General features: G+C 67.8%; 4 protein-coding genes across 10 annotated transcripts; 2 read left to right on the forward strand and 2 right to left on the reverse strand.

Annotated features, from left to right (window-relative positions):
- Positions 1-134: 134 nt before the first annotated feature.
- LOC142036529 (cadherin-1-like) lies at positions 135-3,523 on the forward strand. The gene is made up of 9 exons (XM_075039763.1): positions 135-267; positions 402-533; positions 622-777; positions 849-993; positions 1,082-1,257; positions 1,359-1,448; positions 2,768-2,910; positions 3,017-3,152; positions 3,366-3,523. Exons 1-9 carry the CDS (start codon positions 226-228, stop codon positions 3,453-3,455), a joined length of 1,110 nt encoding a protein of 369 aa, XP_074895864.1. The 5' UTR covers positions 135-225; the 3' UTR covers positions 3,456-3,523.
- On the reverse strand, positions 3,518-11,893 carry DRC4 (dynein regulatory complex subunit 4). The gene is made up of 11 exons (XM_075039762.1): positions 11,850-11,893; positions 11,211-11,303; positions 9,546-9,743; positions 9,143-9,349; positions 8,671-8,725; positions 7,844-8,049; positions 7,394-7,561; positions 6,960-7,046; positions 5,735-5,944; positions 4,400-4,465; positions 3,518-4,063 (listed from the first exon to the last, which is right to left on the reverse strand). Exons 1-11 carry the CDS (start codon positions 11,850-11,852, stop codon positions 3,914-3,916), a joined length of 1,443 nt encoding a protein of 480 aa, XP_074895863.1. The 5' UTR covers positions 11,853-11,893; the 3' UTR covers positions 3,518-3,913.
- A 517-nt stretch (positions 11,894-12,410) lies between these two features.
- On the forward strand, positions 12,411-16,037 carry DBNDD1 (dysbindin domain containing 1). 3 transcript variants are annotated; one of them, XM_075039764.1, is made up of 5 exons: positions 12,411-12,547; positions 13,732-13,848; positions 14,756-14,917; positions 15,283-15,423; positions 15,493-16,037. In XM_075039764.1, the coding sequence occupies exons 2-5, from the start codon at positions 13,800-13,802 to the stop codon at positions 15,651-15,653; spliced, it is 513 nt and encodes a 170-aa protein (XP_074895865.1). In that variant the 5' UTR covers positions 12,411-12,547; positions 13,732-13,799; the 3' UTR covers positions 15,654-16,037. The 3 variants fall into 3 exon arrangements, with proteins under 3 accessions (XP_074895865.1, XP_074895866.1, XP_074895867.1); XM_075039765.1 differs by having other exon boundaries at positions 14,771-14,917; XM_075039766.1 differs by having other exon boundaries at positions 12,437-12,547; positions 13,736-13,848; positions 14,771-14,917.
- Positions 16,038-16,253: 216 nt separating this feature from the next.
- DEF8 (differentially expressed in FDCP 8 homolog) lies at positions 16,254-20,786 on the reverse strand. Of its 5 annotated transcripts, none has more exons than XM_075039769.1 (12): positions 20,768-20,786; positions 20,123-20,242; positions 19,897-19,979; positions 19,634-19,783; positions 19,407-19,548; positions 19,160-19,324; positions 18,658-18,785; positions 18,025-18,138; positions 17,671-17,751; positions 17,434-17,574; positions 17,210-17,319; positions 16,256-17,065 (listed from the first exon to the last, which is right to left on the reverse strand). In XM_075039769.1, exons 2-12 carry the CDS (start codon positions 20,229-20,231, stop codon positions 16,963-16,965), a joined length of 1,326 nt encoding a protein of 441 aa, XP_074895870.1. In that variant the 5' UTR covers positions 20,232-20,242; positions 20,768-20,786; the 3' UTR covers positions 16,256-16,962. The 5 variants fall into 5 exon arrangements, with proteins under 5 accessions (XP_074895871.1, XP_074895872.1, XP_074895870.1 ...); XM_075039768.1 differs by having other exon boundaries at positions 20,736-20,780; XM_075039770.1 differs by lacking the exon at positions 20,768-20,786 and having other exon boundaries at positions 16,254-17,065; positions 17,434-17,568; positions 20,123-20,350.
- Positions 20,787-21,156: the final 370 nt, after the last annotated feature.

Below are 21,156 nucleotides of genomic sequence, written 5' to 3' on the forward strand. Positions count from 1 at the left end.
CCACCCCCCAGCCTGGAGCAGCATCTTGAGCCCCGGGGGCCCCGCTTGTGTCCCTCCCGGGCACCCCTCCAGGGCTGGCGGTGGCAGCTGGGCCCTCGCCTGCGCATGCTGACACCCGTGGGCTGGCGCTTGGCTTTTTCCCGGCAGGACTCGGCCAAGGTCACAGCTGGCCGCCGGGAAGGTCCCCAGCAGGCGCCCAGAGGAGCAGCCCCCGCAGCCAGAGCCATGCCACCCTGCACCTTCACCCTCCTCCTCCTCCTCCTGCAGGTAGGACCGTCCTGATGGGGCCAGGGGCTGCTGCACGTCTGCGGGGTGGGGGTGAGCAGGACAGTCCCCCCAGAGCCCCTGGGCAGAGCTCTGCCCCCCCCCCCGTTGAATCTCAGTCCCTCTCTGTCCCGCAGGACGCAGCACCCAGTGTGCTGACCTTCCCCGAGCCCGGCCATGGCCTCCGGCGGCAGAAGAGGGACTGGGTCATCCCCCCCATCAACTGCCCCGAGAACGAGCGGGGGCCCTTCCCCAAGAAGCTGGTGCAGGTATGCGGCCCCGTGGGGACAGGGCACACAGCAGGGGGGTCCCTGGAGCACCAGGACCCTTCTAACCCCCCCTCCGCCTTGCCACCAGATCAAATCCGACAAGGACAAGGAGACCCAGGTTTTCTACAGCATCACGGGGCAGGGGGCGGACACCCCCCCCGTGGGTGTCTTCATCATTGAGCGGGAGACAGGGTGGCTGGAGGTGACAAAGCCGCTGGACCGGGAGCAGATCGACAAATATGTCGTGAGTGGGGGGCCGGGATGGGGAGGGGACGGTCCCTGGGGCCACGCGTGGGCTGACGGTGCCCCTCGCAGCTCTTCTCCCACGCGGTGGCGGCCAACGGGCAGCCCGTGGAGGACCCCATGGAGATCATCATCACCGTGACGGACCAGAACGACAACCGGCCCGTCTTCACCAAGGCAGTTTTCCATGGCACCGTAGCAGAGGGGGCTAAGCCAGGTGAGACCGATGCCACCGAGTAGGAGGCAGGGCTGGGGTGGCAGTGGGGGGGACAGTGGAGATGTCACCGATAACTGCCCGCTCCCAGGCACCCCCGTGCTGCAAGTGCTGGCCACGGACGCGGACGACACGGTGAGCTCCAGCAACGGAGTCGTGGTCTACTCCATCCTGCGCCAGACGCCGGACCAGCCCCAGCCCCACATGTTTGCCATTAGTGGCAGCACCGGAGTGATCTCCGTGGCCGCGGCGGGGCTGGTGGCACAGGTGAGCCCCGGGCACGGCCCGTCAGCCCCCACCGACACCCCCCGCACCCCTCAGCCTGGCTCTCACCCCCCGTTCGGGGGTGACGCAGCCTCTCGCCGCAGGCGGTGCCCGAATACACCCTGGAGATCCAGGCGGCCGACATGGAAGGCTACGGGCTGCAGGCCACCGCCACCGTCCTCATCAAAGTGCAGGTGAGGCGCCGAGCCCACCCCCGCGCCCCCACGGCAGGCAGACGGGCAGGCTTAGGCTATGGTGAAGCCGCTGCCTGCTCCTGGCAGCTCCCACATGCCGACACGCTCCGGGTGCTTTCCAGGGAGGGAGGCGAGGCTGGGGTGACAGCTCCGCCGTGGCTCCTCCTGGCCCGGCGCCCCGACGTCCCGCCGGGCTCTGGTCCACCGACCCCAGGGCCACGGTGGTGCCGGAGCGTGGGTGCCGGCGGGGCTCCCGGGCGCACCTCCCAGTGGGAAGCCACCTGCGCCAGCTCGGCCCAGCCGGGGAGGAGCGCCCGGTCCTGCTGCGGCCCCGTGCCGGGATAGCGGCGGCGTCCAGCCTCGCCAGCTCCGTGGGCAGAGGCTGCGGTGCCGGGAAGGGCAGCCAGGGCAGGGGATGGCATTTTGCACGGTGTCACCGGCCGTGGGCCCCAGGCTGAGCGGGACAGAGGAGAGCCAGGTAAGCAGCCGGCCACCCGTGCTCACCTTTGCGCCTCTCCGGCGTCCCCACTTCAGCCGGCAGCCGAGGCCCGGAACCGGTGCCGGGATGGCAGCGAGAGCTGGTCCCGCTCCAGGGAGAGAGCCTGGCCCTGCCCAGCTGACAGCAGCCCCGGAGCAGCGGGATACAACCCCCGGGTCGTGCTCCCACCCTGCCAAGCACAACCTGGGGGCTCCCGGAGGGGAAGGGGCCCTTGACCCCGCGCTTGCTGCCCGTCCCAGGCAGTTATGGAGCGCTTGCAGGGTTAACGTCCGCCCACACGTGACATCGAAGGCGACAGGGACAGGGCTGCCGGGACTGAGCTGCTTCCTCCTTGGGCCGTGGCCAACCGTTGCCGCCGCGCCATGGCCCACCGGGACGGGAGGGTGAGCGGGGAGCCCGGTGCTGCTGCAGGCACGCAGCCCTCCACCCAGGCAGGAGCCTGGCAGGCGCCCACGCCACCGGTGTCAGTGGTGCCCGAGAGGCAGCGCTCCGCTGCGGGCAGGGCTCCGGCACCGCGGCCCCGGCGAAGCTGAGCCCCACAGCATGGGAAGGACGTGGGTGCCCGTGTCCCAACCCTGGGGTGCAGCAGGGTGCTGGGGAGAGGGGGGCTGTGCTGGGACAGCCCTGGCTGCGCGACCACCAGCCCGGGGGGGGGGGAAACGACTGCAGGGTGGTGGCACACAGGCAGCCTGGCCAAGGGCCCCTCCGGAGAGGGCACCCGGGGGCTCAGCTGCGGCACTGCCTGCCGCAGCACGGCAGAGGGGGGAGGCGGACGGTGCTGCCGGGACACATCCCAGCCCCGCTTACTCCTCTGCCCCAGGCTGAAGGCACGTCCGAGACGGTGAACGGCTCCCTGACCACCCACGTGCTGAACACAGTCACGGGGCTGCCGGCAGCCGGCCTCGTCATCCGCCTGGCCCAGCTGCAGGAACCGGGGCTGCAGTGGACGGAGCTGGCGCAGAGGTAGGAGAGCTGGCGGCAGCGAAACGGGCAGAGGATGCCGGCTGGCTGAAGGCTCCCAGTGGCTAGGGCCAGCCAGCGCGGCAAGGCTTGCTCCTTCCGATTTCAGGTGGACGGACGAGGATGGGCGCTGCCTGCCCCTCCTGGCTCGGGGGCAAGCAAAAGCCGGCACCTACAAGCTGCACTTCGAGACAGCGGCGTACTGGCAGGGCCAGGGGCACACCAGCTTCTACCCCTTTGTGGAGGTACAGAACGCAGGGAGGAGGGGACCGGGGGGCACGGGAGCTGGCCACGGCCAAAGCCGCAGAGTGATGAGCCCGCAGGGGTCTGGGTGCCGTGGCCAGGCTTGTGGGAGCTGCCAGCCCTGGCCTCCCTCCTGCGGCACTGCCAGCTCTGCTCTGAGCATCCGTCAGGGTCCGGCTCCAGCTAGCTGAGCCCCCCACTTTGATCTCCCCCAGGTTGTCTTCACCATCGCTGACCCGGCCCAGAAGCTGCACGTCCCGCTGCTGATCAGCCCCTACTCCTACACCACGTACCGGGGCAGTTAGGGAAAAGGCATGTCCTCCCCCCAGGGACGCAACTACCCCACCGACACCATTAAAGGCTTCAAACAGCACCGTTTGCCTCAAAAAAATCACCTTCCTGGGGCAGTGCACACAGGGCTTCTGCAAGGGGAAAGGAGGGGAGCCCCAGGGGCAGTGCAGGCAGGGGGCCAGCCCAGGAGGCAGAGGGGCAAGGGAGGACCCCACGCAGGCCCCCGCTCGAGCCCAGTGCTGCGCCATGGTCCCGGGCTGCGCTGGCACTGCTCGGTCAGAGCCGATCCGGTTGGCAGCTGCCCGTGGCTGGTGTACCCCGTGGCAGGAGTGGGGAGCTGCTCCAGAGGAAGGGTCCCCCCGGGGAGGAGAGAGAGGGTCCTCCAGGTCCTGCAGAAGGCTCACTGGGGGGTCTGTTTAATGGTGCGGAGCACCAACGGGTGCACCGGCGGGTCCCTCGGTGCTGGCTGGCGTCAGGTGGGTACGGCAACGAGTCCCGCGGGGCCCTGCCCCAGCGCCTGCCCCAGCACCGGGCTTGCCAGGGGCTTGAAGCCCAGGTTGTCCAGGGGGATACCGAAGGCCGTCAGCTTTGCCTCGAACGTCTGCAGCATATCATTGTGTGCCTGCAAGAGAAGCGACCCATGGTCAGCCCGAAGCCCAGACCCTCCGCACATGGGCATGGGCTCCCAGCACCCCCTTCCCCGAGGAGAGGGGGACCCCAACATGCCTTCCTTCGCAGGGCAAACAGGGGAAACTGCAGCCTGGGCTGGGTCCTGCCTGGCCCCAGGCACAAAGCAGCTCAGCTGCCCTGCTGCGAGTTCCCTTCCCTCCGCTCTGTGCAAGGCCTGGAGCAGAAGGTCCCGTTCCCACTCCCCACACAGCCACAGCCACCACCCAACAGCCCCCAGCCCTGACCCGGGCGGGGGGACACACAGGGCAGCCCCAGCCCCTTCCCTCACCTTGCAGACTCGGGCCAGCTGGAGCTGCAGGTCTTTGATGGTGGCGTTCTTGGAATTGAGCACATCCTGCAAAGAGAGACGGCGTGTCAGGCAATGGCTGCCCGGCCCCGGGGGCATGGCGGCCGTGCCGCAGGCGAGAGTGGCGTGGCAGAGCGCACGGAAGAGCTGCTGCGCGGCGGCCGAGCTGGCACCAGGGCCCAGGATCATGCAGAGCGGCTTGCAGCACGGCCTGGCAGGCGGCCACCCCCCCTGCTCTCTGCCAGCCAGCACTGCCAGGGACAGCCAGCCCCAGGCAGAGGCAAGGGACAGGGACCTCCCAGACTGACAACACGAACGCCAGCACAGTTCTGCCATCATTGTCTGACCCGCTGCAAGGCTGGGGGGGGCCGACGGCAGCACCTGCTCTGGCAGCACCGCCCTGCCGTCGCGTCGCGGCACCAGGGGAATTACAGGGAGAGAGGCTCCCTGAGAAGATGCTGGAGGCAGCTGAGCAGAGGAATTCCAGGACCCCAGCAGCTGTGGGAGAGCTTGACGCCGTGACGCCTTCCCAGGAATGTGTTTTCCTTCCTGCTGCTGTGGCACCTACTAGTAGGTGACACATCCGCTGCCCCATCCTACAGCCCCAAAGCCTCGGCTGCTGCTGTGCGCATCCCCAGGGCACCCCGGCAAGAGGGTGTCTGCGAGCTTCACCCCCACCCACCGCAGAAGGAACCTGGAAGAGGACAGGCTGGTGTGGGATAAGCAGGAGGGCACCAGGGTGGTGGCCAAGCTGAGCGTGGAACCCACGTCCCCTGCATCTCAACCCAACCTAAAGCAAATGCTGCTTCTCCAGTTACGGCTGCGGCAGGCTCCAGGAATGCAGCTCTCTGCGCCGAGGCTTTCTGCGTACTTATTTTTAGCGTGGCAGACCTTGCAGAGCCCCTGGGAACCTGTCTACGCTGTCTCTGCAGACAGGGAGGCCAGGCGAGGTTCACCAGCTGTGACTCCCCACACACAGAGCACCCCGGGTTGCTGATGGACCCCGCACGCAGCCGGCTGCTCGGCAGCACAGAGCGCTGGTGAGCGCTGCTCAGCCTGGGGCCGTTCTCCTTGAAAGAGGCCCCACCTGAAGGACACATCAGTGCCAAATTCCGACACCCACACGCTCCGCTCTCGAAGGAGAGCTGGAGTGCCCTGTGGCACTGAGCGTGGCCCTGGGAGTGCCGGGAATGAGTGACGTGGCAGCTACAGCCATGTAGGACAGGGACTTGCACACTCCAAGGTCTGCGTTCGCCCCCGAGCAGCCTCTGCCCCCCAAGGCCAGCCTTCACAGGGTCCCACGTCAGCACACGGTACCTCCAGCTTGTGCGAGACCAAGGAGAGGGCACCCGGGTCGAGGCTGGAGGCTGCGAAGACCTCGCTGAGCTCCACCTCCTTTTTCTCCAGGACGCTGAGGAGTCCTTTCAGCTTACGCTCCAGGAGCAGGTTCTTGAACCCCGTCTTCTGCTGCACCTCGTTAATGGCTTTGGTGAACTTCTGATAGAGCTCATCCCGTTCCGCCTGCACCTGTTCCCAAAGACAGCACGCCTTCACACCACCCTCAGGACCCCCCGGGGTTGGCAGCAAACAGGTCAGGCGGCTCGGCCCTGCCTGCTCCAGCGAGAACCCAGCCGTTCCCCACGGCACCTGCAGCCCGTGGGGAAGGCAGGTGCTGGAGTGCAGCTTCTTGCCCTCCCTCCCTCCCTCCATGGCTGGCACCTCCTCAGCACCTGCACTTCTGCTTCCTCCTCCCCTCCAGGCCTGGGATGCCCCTGACAGCCAAACAGGCTGACGGGGTCTCTGCAGCACTATTTTAGACCTCGGAGAGGGCCCCAAAGCACAGGGGGGGTCTTTCCTCTCCTCCTCACAGCTGGCAGGAGTCCCTGGCTCACAGCTAGTTAATAAGTGTCCTAATTAGGACACAGTCTCTCCTCCGCAGCCTATTTCTGAATGCACTGAATATGTTGCTGCCTTAATGATGGATTGTTAACGAGGCCTCAGATCAATGTTCATATTCCTGGGGATTTCTACGAATTGCAAATGAGCTCTTTTCTTGCCTCAATAGATTTATCTGGGTTAGCTGGGGGGGGGGGGGAGAAGCCAAGTCTGGGAGATCTCAGTCAACAGGACTCATCCCAAGCCGCCCCAGCACGGCAAGTGGGGGGAGCGACCCCCAAATGCCAGCAGGAGAGAGCGAGCTCCGGCTAGGGGTGGTGCACCACAGCCATCTCTCCCCACAGCTCTGACCCCGAGCCGCTGCTGCGGCCAGTCCCTCACAGGCCGGGAGGGGACCGCTGGAGCGTGCATGATTGCTTAGCAAAGTACAAGGCCAGGCCTGTCTGCTGACCGTGGGAGAGGCCAAAGCTGTGAGCAGCTTTGTTGGAAGCAGCAGATATCGCATGGCTCTGGATTAGAGCTTTGGAAAGCTCCTGGCTAAGCCCAGCCCAGGCAGCCTCTGCTGAGTCCCTGCACCCGGCCCTCTGCAGAACGGACAGCATTTGGAGAGGGAAACAGGGTGCCCAGACCCCCCTGCAGCTCTCACCTTACTGAACCTCTGCTCCAGCACTTCGTGTTCCCACTGAAGATCCTTCAGTTCTTTCTGGGTGACTTTCAGATGGGCTTTCGTGTTCTGTGAGCAGGAAGGGACAGTTAAAGAGCAGGAGTTTCCTCTGGGAGGTGTGGGGGATGTGTTTTGGCAAGGGAGGAGAGTGACCGGTAAAGAGATATCGATGAGAAAAAACAGGCAACACCCACACCAACTCCTTTCCTTCTCTGCAGCAGGGGTTACTCTGGTTTCTTGCTGCCAGAGACCCTGGAGTCCCACCTGAGATATTATAAACACCCAGCTAAGCTGAAAGGGACTCAAAGGACTTTGCTCAGCAATCTGGCCGAGCAGAGTGGCAGAGGTCACTGCTGAGCGACTCCCTCCAGGAAAGGGCCAGGGCGACTCAGGAAAGAAGAGGGCTGGCCACTCACCGTCAGGGCCTCCTTGTCCTTATCGTAGTGGGCCAACTTCTTCTGCAGCTCAGATACCTGCTCCTGGGCCTGCTGCAGGGGCTCCTTCAGCTGCTTGTTCTGGAGCAGCACATCCGCCTTCTCCTTTTCCAAGTGATTCTCTCTCTTCTTCATCTCCTCCATCTGCTCCTGTTCTTGGGAACACAAGTGCCAACTCCTGGGGGCTGCCTAACTCCTCAGAGCTTCCCACACCCTCCAGACACCCTCCCGTCGCTGGCCCAGCAAGACACATCTCCCTGTGCTCAAGGGCTTTGCTCGTGTAACGATGTACAACCCTCAGGAGACCAGCAGCACCCACACCGCCACCTGGGAACTGGCCAGATCTGCGTGAAATCCTCACAGGACTGGTCCCTTGGTGGAACAGTGACAGCCTGCAGGCCAGGCAGGCTGCGGCAGGGGGGCAGGCAGTACCTTCAGCAAGCTGATGAGTGCCAGGTTTTTGAGGGTGATATCGTTGTAGTAGTTCTTGATGTCACTGAAGGCCTTCTCATGGTTCCTCATCAGCTCGCTGATCTGACTGTTCTTCCTCTCCTCCACCTCGTGGATCTCGGTCTTCCTCCGCAAGTCAAGCTCGTCCCGCAGCACTTGCATCTTCTTGGTGTACTTGGCCTCGATCTCTGGGGGAGCACACAGGGGGCTGAGTGAGGACCTCCTGGAGACCCCAGCTCCGTTAGCCAGCGCCAGCCTGGTGCATGCCACTGCAGCGTTACTGGAGGACAAGATGCTTGTTAGCAGCGTCACTGCAGCTGCCACCAGCATGCGGAGCAGTTACGCTGGGACCATGGAGAGCAGAGCCCAGAAATAGCATCCTTGGAAAGAGGGTATGGAAACGCTCCAAGTCAGCCCGTGAGAACCTGAAACGTCCCCTGAGGAGGACACTGGAGCGAGGACTCTGCAAGGGCTCCTTCAGCCAGCCCACCCCGCAGCCCGGAGAAGCACTGCCAGGGAGCTGTGCTCAGCGGTAGGGCCTGGCAGCAGCGACAGGCACCCTGCCTGCACCCCTCAGCCTGCGCTACAGGCGCTTGGCCTCATTCCGTTCACAGGATGCTGGGGGTCTGGCAGCCCCAAAGCACGAAGGAGCAAGAACTGGGGGAAAACCAGCCAGAACTGGGGGAAAACCATCCCCCTTTCTGCTCGAGGCTCTGCCAGGGAGCCTGGCAGTGCAGCAGAGCTGAGAGGCACCTTCCCCGGCACACTGACAAAGGGAGCTCACGCAGGGCCTATGTGCACGTCCTGACCTTTCACTTGTCTCTCAAAGTCGTTGCACAGCTGGGTGATCTCCTCCTCTTGTTTCTGTTAGGGAGAAGCTACGTGTTAGAGGCAGACAACCAAATCCTGAGTCAGCCACATCCCGAGGGATTCCCTCCTGCTCCCTGGGAAGGGCTTCTGCCATGGCACCAATCCCATGTTATCTGTGCAAACGGCAGCTCATAGGTTCTCCAGCTGCTCTCCCAGCTCCCTGCTGCGTGAGGGGGGGGGGGGTCACTGCCCCAGGAATCCCTTCTCCCCATTCCTGCGCTGACTTTCCAGTGCCTCTAAGTGCATCAGTTATTGGTACCTGCAGGAAACCCCATCCCACCCCATGGAGAGAGCCGGGGAGGCAGGCTCCCGCTCACACACTGGGGCTGGGAGGGCTCAGCCAGCAGCCCCACCACCTCCCTCTGCAGCAGAGGCACCTCACACACGGCTCCAGCCCCACCAGGGACGTACCAGGTGCATGTTTTTCACCACCACCTCGTTGGCCAGCTCCTGCTCCTTCAGCTCCACTTTCAAGGAGCGCATGTCTTTACGCAGCTCCATCTCCTGGGTCCAGTGATCCTTCTGGGCCCTCTTCATGGACAGGGTGCCCTCCGCCTTCAGCTCAGTGAGATTTTCCTGGTGTTCGTACAACAAGTGCTTCACCTTCTGTTTGTAAACCTAAAGACAAGCCACAGACTGGGTGAGGTGCTTCAGCAGGAGACACATGGAGCTGGGATATTGGCTGAGGTGCTCCTGGCTTGCATCGTGCCCAGCTTCTCCTCCTCTTCCCCCTTCCCTCTCCTCCTCAGAGCTGCCCGAGGCTCACCCAGAGCTTGGGACTCTCACACCACCTCCCAGCCTTCTCCCTTCCAACCTTGATCTCCACTTGATGCCGCTCCTCCGCCTCCTCCATCTCCCGGTCCTTGTTCCGCAGTTCTGCTCTCTTCTCCTCCAGCTGCCGGCGGGTGATCTCCCAGAAGGTGTGAATTTTGTCACGTTCTAGCTGGAAGTAATTGCGCTCTTCCCGCTCCCGGTCCAGCTCCTCCCGGAGACGCACAACGTGCTTCTCCAGCTGCAAAGCCGAGAGGAAGAGCCAGGTAGGGGGAAAAGGAGAACTCGGACAGATGCTTTTACAAGACACCCATGGCAAGTTATGTCGCAAACCTGGCAGGACACAGTGGCTGTTATTGGGACGGAGAAACGCAGGAGAGAAGGGGAGGAGCCCTGACAGAACCTATCAGCCTCTGGAAAAGGAGTAACAAAAGCTTACCCTACTGTAAGCAGCCTGGGCTCAGATATTCTGTCTCTCAGTGTCTGGTAACACCATTCTCAGATGCCTAAATACTACTGAATCATAGAATCGTTGAGGTTGGAAAAGACCCTTGAGATCATCGAGTCCAACCACAAACCTAACACTGCCAAGTCCACCACTAAACCATGTCCCTAAGCACCACATTTACAAGTCTTGTAAATACCTCCAGGGACAGTAACTCAACTGCTTCCTGGGAAGCCTGTTCCAGTGCTTAATGACCCTTTTGGTGATTAAATTTTTCCTAATACCCAATCTAAACCTCCCCTGGCGCAACTTCAGGCTGCTTCCTCTTGTCCGATCACTTGGGAGAAGAGACCAACCCCCACCTCACTACAACCTCCTTTCAGGTAGTTGTCAAGAGCAATACGGTCTCCCCTCAGCCTCCTTTTTCTCCAGAATAAACAACCCCAATTCCCTCAGCTGCTCCTCACGAGTTCTCTAGACCCTTCTCCTTGTACTCCAGGCCCTTCACCAGCTTTGTTGCTCTTCTTTGGACACGCTCCAGCACCTCAATGTCTTTCTTGTAGTGATGGGCCCAAAACTGAACACAGTATTTGAGGTGTGGCCTCACCAGTGCCAAGTACGGGGGGACAATCGCTCCCCTAGTCCTGCTGGCCACGCTATTTCTGATATAAGCCAGGATGCTGTTGGCCTTCTTGGCCACCTGGGCATATTGCTTGCACTGAGATGTGCAAGATCTTATCCCAAGAGCAAGGTCCCCAGGCAAGGCATATCTCCTCCTCTGTTTGTAAGACACCCAGCAAAACAAGCAGGACTTGGAGGAACCAAGGGGCAGTGGCTGCACCTTCCACCTCTCCCTGCCCTCCCCATGCCTATGGCAACCTCCCGCCCCAGCAGCGACACGACTGAGAGCGCAGTAGGCTGCAATCACAGAGCTCCAGGCTGAGCCATCACCCGGCTGAGCAGCTGCCGGGGTTACAGAGTCGGGGAGAAGGCAGTGAGGGCACAGGGCTGGAGGGCACAGATCAGCAGAAGGGAGGGTGGGATGAGGGGGCTGCTCCTTCCAGGAACAGTGAGAACCCCCCCACACAGCCCAGACAGGCGTCAGGCAGCAAAACGAACCCCGGCTGCTTGTCTCCGTCACCTTCTGCCACCTGTTGTCACTGGAGCTGGAGCCAGACACCGAGCAGGGGTCCCGAGCACTGTTCTTGCAAGTGGCAACGTCCTCCTGCCTGGGGGTGGGCTGGGAGACGGGGGATCTCTCACCTGCTCCTTGCTCATCTCCTGCGGGGACAAGGCATCCACCACTGCCGGAGCTTTGCTCCCTTTCCCTTTTTTCCCGACTTTCTTTTTGGGTGCCTAAGGAAAGCAAGCAAAAGGCACGAGGTGTGCATGAGGCTCGGGTGCTGGGAGGAAGCTGCGCCGCTCAGGGCTCCCAGGCCACGAAGCATACCCGCTCTCATGGCGGGGACAGGATGAGAAGGGTGAGAGGGAGGGAACACCGGCTGATGGAGCCAGGGTCCCCCCGGGAGGAGCCCCCCCCCAGGACACCCGTAGCTCCTGCCCAGCCACTACCGGCTCAGCTCCGCAGCGAAGCCCCCCAGGCACAAGATGCACGTCCCCACGCTAATGCCTCACGAGTGCTGTGCACGGCGCCAAGGGGCTCCCTCCCTCCCTCCTTTCCCCTCCCCCCTTTCCCCTCCCCAAAAGCGGGCCGGGCTGGGCCGGGCCTCCCTCCCCGCCGCCCTCGGGCCTCCCTCCCCAACAGCCGACCGGGCCGGGCCCCGCCGCCCTCCCTGCCCGCAGCCCCCGGCTCCAGGGGACCCTTCAGCAGCAGGCCCAGAGCCCCCCGCCACCCCCGGGGCTCGGTCCCGGTCCCGCTCCCGGTCCCGGTCCCGGTCTCACCATGGCGGCTGCCGCTGGCGCCGCGGTCTCCAGGCAACGGGCGGGCGGATCTCGCGAGATTTGCGCGGCAGACGGCCACGCCCCCTAGCAACGCGGGGCCACGCCCTAGCAACGGCGGCGGGGCCTACTCCGGGTCCGGCGCGGGGGGGGCCGGACCGGGCCGGGGGGGTCCTCGCACTTCCCGGGCCCGCAATTCCTCTGCACCCCCCGGGGTCACCGCTGCGCCCCGTGCCACGGGTCGCCCCGGCATCCCCGACCGCGGCAGCTGGGGTCCCCCCGCCGCCCCGGCTCCCCTCCGCGACCCCGCCGCACGGCCGGGGTCCCCGCTGCACCCCCGGTTCCCCTGGTTCTCCCCCGCCCCGGATCTCCTCTACATCCCGCATCTTCCCCCCCACCCCCAGCCCCGGTCCCTTCCGCACCCCCGCGCCGTGCCTCCAGCCCCCCCGGGTCTTTCTCAGCATCCACCGCCCCCCCCCCCCAGCACCGCGCTGTCCCCGGTCCCCCGGGGTAGGCGGAGCCTGTTCCGCAGCCCCGCCCCCAGCCCCGCCCCCAGCCCCGCCCCCGCCGCGGCGGGCAGGAGGGTGCGGGCTGCGGGCTGGCACCGGGCCCGCCCCGCCCAGCACCGGCACCGGCACCGGGCACCGGCACCGGGCACCGGCACCGGCCCATGGAGGCTCCGGGAGCGACCGGCACCGTAGGTGAGGGCGGGGGGGAGTTGGCGGGGGGGGGAGCGGGGAACGGACCGGTACGCCCATCACCGCGGCCCCGGGGCGGGCGGAACCGGGGCGGGCCCCGCGGGGCGGGAGTACGGGGCGGGGGGGGTGCACAAGGAGATGTAGGGGGGGTGTGCGAGGGGTGTGTGTGCAAGGGGGGTGTGTGCAAGGGGGTGTGTACGGGGATGCGGGGGGGGGGGTGTGAGCGGGGGGGGGTGAATTGGGGGTGCAGGGGGCTCTGGCTGGGGGTGCGGGGGGGGTGTGCAAGGGGGGTGCTGGGGGGGTGCGGGAGGGTATGCGTGAGGGTGCGGGGGTGCAAGGGGGGGGCGCAGATGCGCATGGGGGGGAGCGTGTGTGTGTCCCGGTGTGGGTACGTGTGGGGCTGCGCTGGGGGGGGCCCGGCTGCAGGGGTGGGGGTCGGTGGGATGGGGGGGCCGGGGGGGACACACAGCACAGGCAGGGGGTGTCTGTGCAGGCAAGTGTGCGCAGGGGGAGTCTGGGATGGGGGTCTGGGTGTGCAGTGGGGTGCCCAGGGGGTGTGGGGGTACGGTGGGGTGCCCAGGGGGTGTGGGGGGTGCACGGTGGGATGCCCGGGTGACGTGGGGGTGCAGTGGGGTGCCGAGAGGATGTGGGGGGTGCAGTGGGGGGTGCAAGGCCAGGGTACAGAGTGCCTGGGGCGCGCTGAGGTGCGGGGGGGTGCCGGGCAGGGAGGTGGGTACCGGGGCACAGACACCCCCGTGCAGGTGTGCCGGTGCTGGTGGAGGAGCGTGGAGGGACGGGGCGCTCAGGGACGGGGTGGTGGCCGTGCCGGTGGAGCCGGGGGGGCCCCCGGTATTAGAGGGGGGCTGCGGTGGGGTCCTGCACGGTGACACGGGTGGTAGTGGGGCTCCTGTACATGCCCGTCCCTCCCGTACGTGCCCCGCACACGGCTGTGCCGCAGCCCCTGTCACAGTGGCAACCCCGGCCGTGCCCTCCCGTGGCACCGAGGGCACCGGGCCCTTCCGAGCCACGCGGGGAGGACGGTGCCACCGGCCCGGGTACCGGCCAGGAGCGGGGCCGATGCCGGTGGGGTGGCAAAAGCCGGCTGCTGCCTGGCTCTGCGGTTTGACGTGAGTCAGCAGAGCGGTGTGCGGGGAGGGAGCCCTGATGCCGGCCCCGTTCCCCGCCAGGCAGCCGGTGAACCCAGGCCGGAGCGGGGCGGCGTGGCCGGCGGCGTGGCCGGCGGCGTGGCGTGACCATGCAGGCGGAGGCCAGAGGGGATTTCTGCGGCAGGGACCAGCACCCCGGTGGGTGGGGGCTCGGGGAGGGGGCGAGAGCGGGGTCGGGAGGCTGCCGGTGGCAGGGGACAACACGCTCCAGGCGGTGACACCGCCGTGTCACCCACCGGCGCGTGGGGTGGGATGGCAGGAGCGGGCAACCCCCGGGGAGCTCTTCCCAGCATTGGAGCGGGGTGAGGACCCCGTTTCCCGGCCGGAGGGACGTGCTGGCAGTGCGGGGTGCCCGGTCCCACCTTGCGGGGTGAGGACGTGGCAGAGCCGGTGTCGGGGCAGGGGTGCGGGTGTCCCGTGGCTCCGTGTACCAGGAACAGGAACCGACCGCCCCCGTAACGTCCCTTTCCCCATCCCGGCTCCTTTGGGTTGGGGGGATTTCCGTCCCCTGCCCTGCTATCACCATCCTGGGGGGAAGGAGGAGATGCCCGTCCCCGTGCCATCTCGTCCGGCAGCGCGGTGATGGCAGGGCCCGGTGGCATGTGGTGCCGGCTTCGTCCTGCCCCAGCACCGGCCCTGGGTGGGCTGGGGGCCCAGGCGCGGTGGTGGCCGGTGCTGCCCTGGGCACACAGGGTCTCCTGCCCACCCTCAGTGCCCGGAGGGGTGCCCAGGCACGGCTGTGCCACGACCACGAGCTGTGCCATGACCACGGTCGCCTCGGCCCCGCCGGCTTTTGCCGGGAGACAAACCGCCCCTTGTCTGGGCTCCGGCACAGGCCGTGCTTTTGTCTCACCGACACAAAGGGGCTGTGCGGGGCGGGGGGTACAGGGCTGCCGGCTGTCGGCATGGGGGCCCGGGGTCCTGGGCAGCTCTGCCCGTTCCCCCAGCCCCCCCGGGGGTCCCGCTGCTCCCGTCCCCCTCGGCTGGGACACCCCAAGGGGGCTGGCGGGGCACCGGGACGGAGCTGCCGTCACCGACGCGGCAGATGCCGGTATCGCAGAGCTCGGCAAGGAGGTGCTGGCCCCGGAATGCCCGGCGGGGACCCCCACCCATGGGCCGGCCCAGGAGACCCCCGGAGCCCCCACGGAGGAGCAGGGCGGCATCCCCATCCCCAGCGCCGGCCTGCTGCAGGTCACTGAGCGCAGACGTGAGTGCCGCCCTGCGCGGGCAGCCCTGCCTGTCCCCTGCCTGCCCCTGGGGTCCCCTGCCTGCCCTTAGCATCCCCTGCCTGTCCCCAAGGTCCCTGCCAGCCCCTGCCTGCTCCTGGGGTCCCTGCCTGTCCCCGGCATCCCCTGCCTGTCCCTGAGGTCCCTGCCTGCTCCTGGGGTCCCTGCCTGTCCCCAAGGTCCCCTGCCAGCCCTGAGCTGGTCATTGCCCCCGCCGAGCCCCTCATCTCCCCCAGCTCCCCAGACCACCCCCCCCCCGAGGGCTCCCCCCCGCTGCCTGCAGCCCATCCCCGGGGTCTCGCGCCGGGCAGCGGCCGGGTCCCCCAGCACCGCCGGCTGCCCGCAGAGCCCCTGAGCAGCGTCTCCTCGCTGGAGGTGCACTTCGACCTGCTGGACCTGACGGAGCTGACCGACATGTCGGACCAGGAGCTGGCCGAGGTCTTCGCCGACTCGGACGAGGAGAACGCGGCCGGAGAGTCGCCCAGCGGTGAGCGAGCGGGGCCGTTGTCCGTCCGTCCCGGCCGTCCGGCAGGCCTTGAGCCGTCTGTCCCCGTAGGGCTGCAGCCACAGGCGGTGCCGCGGGCCGGATACCTGCGCTCGCCCTCCTGGACCCGAGCGCGGGAGCAGGGCCGGGAGAAGAAACACCTCAGCGACCCGGAGCTGCCGCCGGGACCCCCGGACGCCTTCCTGCCCGCCGAACGGCCGCGGGAGCCCTAGGGGCTGCACCGGCCCTGAGAGGGGGACACGCCGGGATGGCAGGGGGGGACAGACACGCGCACCGGAGCCCACCCCCATCACCCTGCCGGAGGCGGGGGGACGCACATACTGGGGGTGCAGGACTGATATTGCAGCGGGGGCAACCGGCCCCGGGCAGAGGTGGCCCCCAGCCCCGCGGAGGCAAGCCCGCTGTCCCCCCGGGCCACAGGGAAGGGGGAACGGGTCCCCCCCGCCGGGACCCGGGGCTGCCCGCGGTCCCGGCTGCCGGGACTGGTGACCCGGGTGGGACACACCGTCCAAGCCCGGCCGGAGCGGGGCCGGTACCGGTGCCGGTGCCCACCCGCTTCTCATGTAGCAGTGCTGTGTTCCGGTAAAACCGAGCGAGCCTCCACCGCCCGCCTCTGCCCGTCTCCGTCGCCACGGGGTGGGGGGGGGGGGGAAGCCCTGGAGGGGCTGCAGGGGGCACCGGGGGGGGGATGGAGACCACCGTCACACCCACAAAACACCCCCCCGCCCCACCGCCCTCGAGTGACCGCTCGTCGTCGTGTGTCCCCCCCCCCAAACCAAAGCAGGGACACGAGTGGTGGGTTGCGGAAAGAGGCCTCGTTAATGCTACAGAAAACCCGGGGTGGGGGGGGCAGCGGCCCCACACAGTGCCCAGCCCAGCCCCAGCCCTCCCACAGCCCCCCCCCCCACTTCGGGGGCTCAGCCCCAGGTGCAGGGGGGAAACCGGGTGTTTTCCCCCAGAATCAGCAGCGTTATCCCGGTAGTGTGTGTGTATGGGGGGGGTCCCCGGCTCCTGCTTCCCAAAACCCTGCCCGGGCCTTCAGCCACCCGCAGAGGGGGCGAGAGGAGTTTCGGGGTGACTCTTGCGTCGAGTCCCGGTGCGCTCGCCTTCCCCGGCAGCACCCGTCGTTCCGGCGTCGTTCCGGCTCAGCCGGCACGCTCGCCCACGCCGCATGGCTGCAGGCAGCAGAGCACCGGACCCCTGCCCTGCCTGCACCCCTGCCCGCACCCCTGCCCGCACCGCGGCCCCGAGCGGGCAACACCCCAGGCACTGACGCCACGGGCAGGATTTGGCGCAGGGATGGCGGGAGCCGCTGCCGGTCATTAACCGGGTCCCGGCACCTCCCGCAGGGCTCGCTCAGGTCTGGCAGCGACCCCCCCACACCCCACCCCAGGCCCAGGACCCCCAGCCGTCCCCACGGGCAGAGGGTCCCAGCTGCCTCGCAGAGCTGGGGGCTGCCTGTGTCCATCCCAGGGCCCCGTGGCAGGTTGGGGGGGTGGCCGTGGGGTTGGGCCCCCCCACTTAGGGCTCTGCCTCGGTGCCGGAGTCCTGGAAGAGGGACTGCTTACGGAGGCTCAGCCGGGCGCACTTGGGGCAGGTGGTGGAGTTGTCGTAGTAGCAGTCCCTGCGGGGAGGGGACAGCGCTGGGTCACCCCCCCGCACCAGCCCCAGCGCCACCCGTGTCCGTCCCGTCCGTCCGTCCCCCCGCCACTCCGGTGCCACGTTGCCGGGCCCGGCGGGAAGCGTCCATCGCCGGTGCGTGCCGTACCTGTGGAAGACGGCGGAGCAGTCGGTGCAGACCGAAGTGTGGCTGTCGAAGGGGAAGAGCACGTCGCCCTCCTTGCAGAGCTCGCAGACGAAGCCTTTCGCCTGGCACCGCTGGGGCAGGAGCAGGGAAAAGGTCCCGATGGTGTCCGGCGGGGACCCCACCGGCCCCCCCCACACACGCACGGTGCTGGCCCCACGGGAGCCGTGCCGTGGGTCAGGGCTCACCTCGCAGTCCAGCTTGATGTGCTTGGCGAAAAGGGTGTGGATCTCCGTCAGGGAGCAGCTCAGGCGCCCGGCTTCGATATCGATCAGGTCCTGCAGCGAGTACATCTCGTCGTTCTCCACAAAGTGCTGCCGGTCCTGCAGCTACAGGCGGACAGCCCGTCACCGCCGCCCCCCCGGTCCCAGCACCCCCGGGGTCTCCCCCCCAGTCCCGGTTCGGCCGCTCGTGCGGGGCCTGACCTGCAGCAGCAGCCGCGCCTCCATCGCCTCCTTGCAGGTGATGAAGTAGGGCTTCATCAGCAGGATGTCCTGGCGCAGCTTCTGCGGGGGGGACGGGACGGGAATGGGGACAGGACCGAGACAGGGAAAAGGGTGGTGACAGGGACAGGACGGGGATGAGATGGGGACGGTGTGGGAATGGGATGGGATGAGGATGAGGACATGATGGGGACAAGGTCAGGCTGGGTCAAGCTCAGCCCCGTAGCACCCTCTGCCCTGATCCCAACCTCTGCGGGTGCTGCCGGACCCCCATCTCCCTCCCCACTCACCCCACGCTCCCTCCACCGTGCTGCCCACCCTGCCGGCCACGCTCACCCGGATCTCCACCAGCTCCTCCACGTAGTTGAAGAGCAGCGGGTTGATCTCCCGCAGCTTCAGCACGGGCCGCGACACCATCAGCGCCAGGTACCGCATGCTGCAGCGTGACACCTGCGCGCCGGCACCGCCGTCACCCCGTGGGCACCGGGCCATCCCCACCGCCACGGCCTCGGGGACCCTCGGTACTGCTGCCCCGGGACCCCATCCCCAGGGATGCAGCCCTGGGGACGCGGCCCTTCTCAAGTGACCACGACCCAGGGACACAGCCCCCCAAGTGACCTCCAACCAGGGACACGGCCCCCAGGGACCCCTGCCCAAGGACATGGCCCCCCCAGGTGACCTCTACCCAGGGACACAGCCCCCCAAGTGACCTCCAACCAGGGACACGGTCCCCAGGGACCACCATAACCAGGGACATGGCCCCCCCAAGTGACCTCCAACCAGGGACACAGCCCCCTAAGTGATCTCCAACCAGGCTCATGGCCCCCAGGGACCCCCAGGACCAAGGACACGGTCCCCCAAGTGACCTCCAACCAGGGACACAGCCCCTAGGGACCCCCAGGACCAGGGCCACAGCCCCCCCCCCGGGACCCTGGGCACCCCCAAGCCCCCACCCCGTGCCAGGGGCACCTTGCGGGGCTCGAAGTCCCAGTTGTGGATGGCACGGGCGGGCACGACGGCCAGGTCGTTCCAGTGGCAGCTGCTGCAGTAGTAGAGGCCGGTGTAGTCGCACTGCCGGGCCTCGCTGGGCACCCCCCCTGCGGCGGCACACGCGCCGGCACAGGCGTTGGCACACGTACCGGCACCGCGCCACGCCCTGCTCGCCCCACGCCACGCACCCCACCACGGGACGCGCGGCAGCACCCGGGGACACAGTGGAGCCCCAGCGTCACCTTCCCATGCGCTGTGCCCCCCCCGCCCCAGTCTCACACAGCCCTGACCCCCCCCCCAGCTCCCCATAGCTCCCAGCCCCACACAGCCCCCAGAGCACCAACCCGCAGCTCCCCCCAGCACCACGCAGCCCCCAAAAAAGCCGAGCCCCACACATCCCCCACCCCACAGCCCCCCAGCGCTGGTCCCCAGCCCCACACACATCCCCCCCCAGCCCCACGCCGCGGCGGCGCAGCCTTACGGAGGGAGACGGGGGCACGGCACTCGGCGCAGCGGTAGTCCTGGCTGTCCAGCCCGCTCTCGGGGCAGATGCTGAGCTGGTACTCAGCCTGGTGGCTGACCTTGGCCCGCACGCAAGCCTTGCTCACCAGCGGCAGGCACTTGCTGTGGCACCGGTAGTAGCAGCCTGGGATGGGGACGGGCGGCCATCAGTGCGGGGACATGGCGGGAGGGGGGTCGGGGAGGGGGACGCGGGGTCCCAGCCCCACCTGTGCAGGTGTACCAGGTCTGGATGAGGCCCCAGATGATGGTGCTGCACTTGTCGCACATCTGCTTCACGCTCTTGCTCTTCTCCTTGTAGAAGCGATGCTCCAGGACCACCCGGATGTTGGGCTCATCCTCGTCGGGGTCCTGCACGAGGCAGGGGGGGGATGTCAGCGCGGCCCCCACCCCCCCGCGCCCATAGAGACCCCCACACCCCCGGTCCCGGCCCCACCTTCAGCTCCTGCAGCTTGAGGCGGAGGTGGATGAGCCGCACCACCGCGTCCTTCTGCCGCTCCGAGTGCTCGGGCAGCGCCAGGATCGCCCGCTTGCACTCCTCGATGGCCTGACGCAGCTGCTGCACGTCCGATGCCAGGATCAGGCCCTGCGGCAGCGGGAGGAAGAAGAGGAGGGTGGGCTGGCGGCCCACTACTCCCCCCCCCCAAAACCCCAACTCCAGCCCCATTTTCTGCTCCCCCCCCCTCCAGCCCCACTCACCACGGGGCGGGAGAAGTGGTCCTCAGCCAGGCCCAGGTCCAGGGTGCCCTCGGGGTCTCCCGGGGACGGATCCGGCCGCCGGGCTGCAATGGGGGGAGCGCCATGGGGGGGCGGGGGGGGGCTGGGACCCCTCGCCAAAACCAGCCGTGGGGCAGGGCTATGGAGGGGTTTTGGGGGGGGGGGGTTGGGGGGTGTGTGGGGGTTTTTGGGGGGGGTCAGCACCCACCTGGGGTGGGGGTCTCCCCGTCGGGGTGCTCCTGCTGCTGCTCGGGGGCCTTGTTGAAGGGGTTGAGGTGGGCCTGGCGGAAGCGGGCCAGCCGCTCGTCGTACGCCATCGCCGCTCGCCCTGCGGGACGCCGCCTCAGTCACCCACCGGTACCGGCACCGGTACCGACACCGGCACCGTCCCCCGTGGACAAACCCGTCCCTCCGCCTCCCACACCCACGTCCCCCGCCCTGCCCCGCTGCCACCACCCGCCTCGGCCCACGCTCACCCCATCCCGCCACCCTACGGCCCCCCCAGTGCAACCCCCCCCCGCCCCGTTCCTCCTCCCCCCGGTGCAGCCCCCACCGCACGTTTGCTCCCCACCGTGGGGTCCCCGCAGCACCGACACCCCCCCCCCCCCAGCTCTTGCATGGGCCTGCATGGCAGCGGCCCCCCCCGCACCTCCCCATTGTCCAGCCCCCCCACTGCCCCGCACCCCTTATTGCGGAGACCCCCCCATGTACCCCCTTATTGCGGAGACCCCCCCCCCCCGCAGTCCCTTATTTCCCAGCCCCCCCCGGTGCCGGTGCCGGTCCCCCCGCCCGCCAGGGGGCAGCGCCCCCGCCCCACTCACCGCAACGCCGCGCGCCGCCGCCCCCCCCTCACCTCTCCCCTCTCCTGCACTGCCGCGCCCCGCCCCGCCGCCCCGCCCCGCCGCGCCCCGCCCTACCTCACCCCGCTGCCGCCCCCTGTCGGTCGGCGGACCGCCCCGCACCGCACCGCCCCGCACCGCGCCCGGGCATGGCCGCGGCGTCCCGACCCGCGACCCCGGACCCGCCTGCACGGCCCGGCGGCTCCTCCTGCCCACCGCCCCCGCCTCCTCACCCGTGCCCCACGGCCCTCTGCCCCCGAGAACCCCAGCCCCGCAATCCCTTGTCTGCATAGCCCCCGGCCCCAGAGCCCCCAGCCCCATACCTCCCCACCCCTATAGGGCCTCGGCCCCAGAGCCCCCAGACCCACAGCTCCTTGTCCCTGCAGCCCCCAGCCCCATAGTC

This window comes from Buteo buteo, chromosome 11 (assembly GCF_964188355.1).
Source record: "Buteo buteo chromosome 11, bButBut1.hap1.1, whole genome shotgun sequence".
Classification (NCBI taxonomy): Eukaryota; Metazoa; Chordata; class Aves; order Accipitriformes; family Accipitridae; genus Buteo; species Buteo buteo.